This window comes from Strongylocentrotus purpuratus, unplaced genomic scaffold, assembly GCF_000002235.5.
Source record: "Strongylocentrotus purpuratus isolate Spur 01 unplaced genomic scaffold, Spur_5.0 spur5_scaffold_1, whole genome shotgun sequence".
NCBI lineage: Eukaryota > Metazoa > Echinodermata > Echinoidea > Camarodonta > Strongylocentrotidae > Strongylocentrotus > Strongylocentrotus purpuratus.
This window is the reverse complement of record NW_022145594.1, coordinates 48,731,805-48,739,159: the sequence shown is the minus strand read 5'-3', so window position 1 is coordinate 48,739,159 and position 7,355 is coordinate 48,731,805. Positions and strand designations below refer to the sequence as shown.

The 7,355-nt window shown below is 38.7% G+C and overlaps 1 protein-coding gene across 1 annotated transcript; it reads right to left on the bottom strand.

The window, feature by feature from the left end:
* Positions 1–3,385: 3,385 nt before the first annotated feature.
* LOC115918448 (neurotrypsin-like) lies at positions 3,386–7,301 on the bottom strand. Its single transcript, XM_030978877.1, has 3 exons — positions 6,973–7,301; positions 5,195–5,539; positions 3,386–3,405 (listed from the first exon to the last, which is right to left on the bottom strand). The coding sequence occupies exons 1-3, from the start codon at positions 7,181–7,183 to the stop codon at positions 3,386–3,388; spliced, it is 576 nt and encodes a 191-aa protein (XP_030834737.1). The 5' UTR covers positions 7,184–7,301.
* Positions 7,302–7,355: the final 54 nt, after the last annotated feature.

Here is a 7,355-nt window from a genome sequence, read left to right as displayed (position 1 = left end):
GCTGATTAAAAAAAGAGAGATATTTTGACATAATTCGTCCCTTAAATGTATTTTTGGTGGGATACTTCTTCCCGTTTAAGAGCATTGCGCGTGTCTCACTTCACGGATCCGTTGGTAAATTTAAGCGCATCCACCACAGTGTAGCGAGCGTGCCTAGCCCCCGAGAGACTAACTAATAAATAATCTTGTTTAATCTTTTCTTATCGAATTTGTCCTCTAACTCTTGAATTTAAAGGATGCCGATTATACCATGTTAATATGTTATTCGATTTAATCAAAGTATATGATTGAAATCGATGACTGCATGGGTGAGAGATGTTTGTTGTTGTGACATGGAGCATACTAATACAGACAAAAGAAAGAAACATGTTAATGGACTAAGATTTTAGGTTCAAATTTAACCCCCCAAAAAATCAATATTTATTCAATAACTACATCATTTGCAATATTCGCCACTTTTACATATATAACTGTTCTAATGTAAAGATTAATTAATGAAATCTTAATTAACTCTGACTAACATTTTATCAAATACGAATAAACCGAAAAGATTCGTATTGTTTGCTTGGGGACTAATTTGCTAAGTTCTAAAAGATAATTGCTATGTTCAATATGTATAGGACTATCATAATTGACTTAGAAATACATTTTTTAATAATAAACCAACACGCCGTTAATTTATCTAAATTCCAATATATACTGATAGGGAAGTTGTGTACTGGGGAAGTTCTGTCTCTGATTTCTGTTTAAAAGAGAGGGGAGATGAGCTCGTGCGAGCCTCTTATACGCATATATATCTATCCAGATAATAATAATATAATAATAATATATTCATTTGTAAAGCGCAATAATTATGTGGATATATTCTACTGCGCTGCAAGAGCTCGTAAATAATGTGCTATACATACTACATGAACAAGTGATATTTCAGTCTGATTAAAATGTTTCTAGTGATAGGGCTTTCCTTATTTGTAGTGGTAATCTATTCCTTAATCTGCACAAAGAAATGACCCGTCTCCGAGGGTTACTTTGGTTTTATATGGGGGAATTTGCATCATAAATGTGTCTTGTATACTGCGAAGGTTACGACCATGAGTTTGAGACATAACATTCAACAATTCAGTATTAACATAACTAGGAGTTTGACCACTTAAAGTTTTGTAAATTTGTGGAGTCTGGCAATCCATACGATAAACTATTACAGTAATCTAGTTTACTAGTGATACATACATGCATGATAGTTTTCATGCTGTCCTGATCAAAGTATTTACGAATACATCTCAGTTATAAATCAAGAAATCTAGGATATGCGAACGTGCGAACAACTTACTTAGCTTAACGATAAACTGACTGTGTAAATTCACATTTATTCTTCTAAATTGTGTTAATACAACAAATGAAATGCATACTCGACGTAAATCCAATTTAGTCCTGGGTACTCAATTATAAAAGCAAATTCCAATTGTGCGATGTAGGATAGTTGTCAGGGGGTAGTTGTCCAAGAGGATGGTTGTCGCTGGGTGTAGTTGTTTTGGGGTAGTTGTCCTGGGGGTAGTTTTTAGGGAGAAGTTGTCCGAGGGGGGTAATTGTCCTAGAGGTTGGTTATCCTAGGGGTGGTTATCCGGGGTGGTTGTCCAGGGGGTAGGTATCCGGATACGCTGTTTTACATCAGATTGGAAGCATGCCATGATCCATCACTGCTGCAACATCCAAGTAATGTTCGGTCAAATTACCCTGCAAAACATAAAATATATGGATGGTAAACAAGACTTCAAATATTTCAATCATTTCTCATGATGACGACCGAATTGTTAAGATCATCAACGTTACACTGCAGCTGTTTTTGGTCATGTAAACTGTTAGCAGTGTAAGTGCAAGAAAGATAAATGATTATTCATTTCTTCAGACAAAAAATATGTGCTTCCCCCTGCATAAATATGAATTAGGAATTTTGACTTAGACATCCCCCCCCCCCTTTTTTCTTCACCTTTGATAGAATATACTGATGTATGGACATTTTGCGGATATTAACACGTTTGAACTATCTGTTGAACCATTTTTCAATGAATTATTAAAACGAATGAACCAGCAAAGTGTGAATATATTGCTTTCAATTTGAAGAAGCTGTGCGAAGAAAAATCACAAAATTAGGTCATGATATATGACGTTGTAAGGAAAGCTTTTATAATTGAGAACACGAATCATTTTCCATGACACTCTCAAAACTTCAAATCCTGGCTTGAAAGCGAGATGTATGGGTACTGAATCATGACGTCACACTTGGGACAGGAAGCCGGAACGTCAGCTCGGGGCGCTAGTGAGAAGCACACATACATAGAGTGTACACATGCAAGGTTGTATAGTGAAAGTGGACTAACAATCTATCGAATTCGATTAATTAAACTTTAAATTACCTATTATGCCATTTGTACAAGGTTAGAATGACTATTGCATTTTTATAATTTCAAATATCTTGTTAATTTTTGTTGTTTGTTGAGATGTCATCGCATGAATGGGGATGATGACGATTATGATGATGATTTTGTATGCAGTTCGACCGCTTCTGTTAATAATAATAATAATAACAATATTTGTGAGGCGCAACATATCCATCTCTAGAGATGCTCAAGGCGCGTACAAATAAATTAAATTTATATCAGTTCAGGGGGTGGGGGAGGGAGGCGAGGGGGCTTGGGGATAGTTGCCCCCCCCCCCCCCCCATAGAATTCGACCGTAGTTTATTTCTAATTCGATACCAGTGATTTAAAAATGTTGCTGAAATATTTTCGGGTATTCTTTCTCACTTTTTATTAAATTATACTTTTGTATGCGTTTGTTTGAAAATAAATATATACATATCAGAGCCAGCGGAACGGCAGGGCTCGGGGGCTCGAGTCCCCCCCCCCCCCCTTCCCACCCACTTTGTTGAAAAAATATATTAAAGAGAAATAGAAAAAAAAAAAGGAAAGAACAAAAAATAGTGACTTGGCAGTGACACAAAATAATTAGGTATCAAAATATGCTCATCTGACCGTGATTAAATGCCTAAACCCCCTGAGCTTCCAGGGGCTCTGCCCCCGGACCAAACCAAGGGCCCGCCCTAAGACAGGGCCCCTTGAAGTTCATTTGACCATTATTAAACGCCTAAAGCCTCTGAGCTTCGAGGGCTCTAAGGCGGGCAACTGGATGGTCATCTGATGGTAATTTAATGCCTCGAACCCCTGATCTTCCGAAAGCTCCGCCCCGGTCCCTTTGCTAATTAGTAACCTGCCAGTGTCACAAATAAGCTATCAAAATGTGCTCATATGACCGTAATTAACTGACTAAAACCACTGAGCACTGCCTGATAGACCCCACATAGGGCCCTAGGCAGGCCCCTGCATGCTCATCTGACGATTTCCTTCCCTGGAGAGGGACAAATTCGACTTAAGAGTCTTCATCAATATACCACAGTGTTCCACGTGATTGCATAGTGTATCAAAAAATTGGCAGTATAGTTCCATTACAATTCCACACATCATTTCTTTTTGGTGGTATTATTTAGAACACAATGTGTAATGATAATGATCTGCTAAATCAGAACGAACATATTCAAGAAGAAAAATGTACAGAGATGCGACATTTTAACATCTTAATCATCACCGTCTCACAAAGATTTATGGATTTAACATATAGACATGGACATATTACTCGTTCTATTGTGCCCACTCAGGATGATGATCCAGAAATTTGCTCTGGCAATAATTGCCCCGGAATTTATCCCGTCAAAGTTATAGGGTTCAGTTAGGTTAACCCTAAAAACGCCGGGCTATTTGAGGTCTTAGTATGGCCGGGGGGGGGCATTATAGCCCCCCCCCCTTAAGATCTCGGCTGCGAAGCGGCCGATCGCCGCGAAAATGTGCACGCATGTCAAGTTAACTGTATAGAATAATATGATAATTTCAATTTTTTGAAAAATTTACTCATTTGCATATTTATGGTAATTTATGCAAATAAAGTCATACAAATCACACTTTTACCCATAAATCATATATTATTCATATTTAAGCATTCTTTTTCACTACATATATTCATTAGACCATTCTGAATAATAATACGACAAAAAATTTGGAAGAGACAGCTTATTTTTTATGTTATCCCTTGTTTTGATAATTTCTTATGTATTTCATTGTTTTCAAACTTATGTATTACATTGTTTTTGTTGTTTTATTTCATTTCTTACTACAATTCAACTATTTCGACTCCCTAAACAACCACCTAAACTTGAAACAAGACCCAATAACCGATGTTTGATCTGTTTTTAGGAAAAATGACTTTTCCATATGTTTTGTACACAAATCACGAAAATGAGCGATTTTCGGGCTGACATGCAAAGACAAAAGGTCACGTGACCTTGTAACCGTAGATCCGATTTTCAAATTATTTTTTTTTAAAGTTGCGCAAGACTCGACAAAAAAAAAGTCAGCGAGCGGCGGGGCGCCATCCATATGCGTTCCCGAGCAATCGGAAAATTCGTGGAGGGGGGGGGGGGGGCACAATGCCCCCCCCCCCCCCGGCCTTATTAGGGTTAAAGATAAAGACCAGTTATGGTCATTCGATTGCATTGTGAAAGAAACGTTGTGGAATCGATCAGAAAAGGTTGATTATCTAGCATATAAGTAATGGTGTGCACTGCAAGGTTCTGGAATTACCAAAATGATAAGAAATTTGGCCCAGTTTGGTAAAGTTACAAGCACTGTACACAAAAAGATTTATATGGGACTACGCGACACGTGTGCGCCATCTATTTGGTCCAAATAGATATAATACTTTACCAAATATATCAATTAGTAGGCGGTTTCTCGGCAAAATTTGTCACATCACGTAATAGTCAAAACATATTCTTTCACATGATTGGTAATAAGAGCTTCCATTTCATTTTTGAGAGGGGGGCGTTTCCAAAACTGGTCTGTACCTTTAAGTGTCGGGTTTAGGAGTAAAGCAATGGAACATTTTTTGTCACCGGAGCGTGTGTCATACAATCCTAGGGATTCTTTTTTGAGACGCTTGATATTATGTTGTAACACTGCGGAACGAGAAGTTCTCCTGAGATCCTCTGATACTGCACATCTCTGAATAACAGGTTGGGACTCATATTGCCTATATATAAAGACGCCAGTACGAGTAGTGTACACAATTTCCTTCAAAGCCTTACCTAAGAGAGTCGGTATGCAAATAACGGTGGCGTCCACGTCACCAGTTGGACAAGCTTGTAGATTGCCGAAGTTCGCTTCCTTACAGCCGAGGAAATTATTCTCTGTACCGGTACACTCCACGTCGGTGATGAACACCCTACCGTTACCGCTCCCGACGCTACCGCTTGAAGCCTCCGCACCGTTCGGATACCCCACTGTTCGACAAACCACGTTTGCTTCTCTTCGGTCCCACTCCGAACCGGCACACATCCTGCCCCATTCACCCATACCAGCGAAGCCCTGTTTGTAAACCTCTACCCGACCTTCGTTTGGCGTCGAACCACCGACTAATCGCAGATCAACATCTGGAAAGCACACACAGAAAAAAGTATAGACTGTGAAGTATTGTCTTATAAGTGTAATCATCAAACATAATTATTCTGTCAACATGAAAGATGAAGACTTACACCAAAAAACTTCGGCCTATATAAAAGTACATGTTTGCCTTCATTCCATCTTAACCAAAACCACTTTTCCGGTTTCCACAAAACGAATAATGTTGATTTTTTGCCGAACCAGTCAATATAATTATCTTTAATGGGTTTTACTCGGCACAAACTACCACGAAATACAAATACACTGTTGATGTTATGTTTGAAAAAGGCTAGCTGTGTGTTGACAACTCTTCGTGATTCGTCATCTGAAAATAATATTCTAGGAATAAATAGTCCAATACCAATAGATGACTATAATTAAGTGGCTGTCTGCATTGAGACCGTTAAAGGGATAGTAGAGTTTTGTTGTCGAGGTTTTTTAAGATGGTTAGAAAACTTATTTCGTGATAATAGCTGACAAAAAAAAACTTTCAGGTGAATCTACAGGTTTTGAATTAGAAATTTGCATATTAAATCATATGCAAATTTATGAGGTCACTAATAATCGGAAACAATCAAATATGTTAAAATAAAATTATATCCCTATTTTGATATGATTTACAAAGCTTTCGTATTAACTTGGTGGAGATTAGATTAATATCTACTGAGAAACAGGGTAAAATGGTAGGCGCATAATTCACGGACCCTAAGGAATTGTTCAAAACACGAAAGACTGACATTTTTACGTATCGTCAATTAAGGGGAAGAATAACAAACGTCTAGATGAGTTTCTTTTCTTGGGAACATCTTTTTTCTGATAAAATGGATCCCAATGAACAAGATGACACTCAAGAAGTAGGATAATAGGGGGTGCACGGTAGTCCCTCTCGCCCACGGACTAAAAGGACAATGCCGATGTTACCTTTTTGTTGGGTTTGTTCGTGTTGTTTATAGTATGCACAACCAGCCGGCCCGTGTATTGTTATTATTATTAATTAATTAATTAAAGGTCACCGTGTTTTTTAAAAGTAGAAAAGAATTGGTATTATCGTATTTGCTCAATTTCACACATTTTGGGGTCTACCTTCATAGCAATGTTAGGTTCTAAAAGGACACTAAAAATGTCATAAATAAGAATAAGAGCAATAACCACGCACTGTGAAGGCTTCTGCGGTCTTAAACAAGAACTCAACTATTCCTTCAATGTTTTTGATAATACATGGTTGCAGCGACTGCTGACGCCGCAGCGCCGTATCAAGATAATCAAAGCCTGGATTTTCCTCAAATTGACCGGAGCGGGTGGGGGGGGGGGGGGGGGGCAGGTATGCCTACTGCAGGTTGATACTTTAAACGGGGTTGGGTGCCCTGTTGGCTCCATTCTGCGCTGGAAACGTCACTGTATGACATATTAATTATGTGCTCACCTTTGAAACTGCATTGTACCCCTGCATCTTGCGTATGCCTGCAGACATCCACCCTAGGTTCCTCGTTAGGACAATCTTGCAGACGTTCTTCTTCACCCGTACACGTGGAGTTCGTATACAAGATAGGTCCTTCACCTTCACCATACATCACGTCATACTTGACAGCTGTTCGGTTCCCGAGCTCCCGACATACCACTGTAGCATCGTCCATGTCCCATGTTTCATTACAGACTGTCCCCCATCGACCATTGACCCTGACCTCTACTCGACCCTCATAGTTACCACTACCACCATAGAGACGAATATCAAGCTCTGCAAAATGACCTAAAGTAGAGAAAAATATCAAGATTAGAGGAGCAATTTTCTTTCAAAATAATGATGAA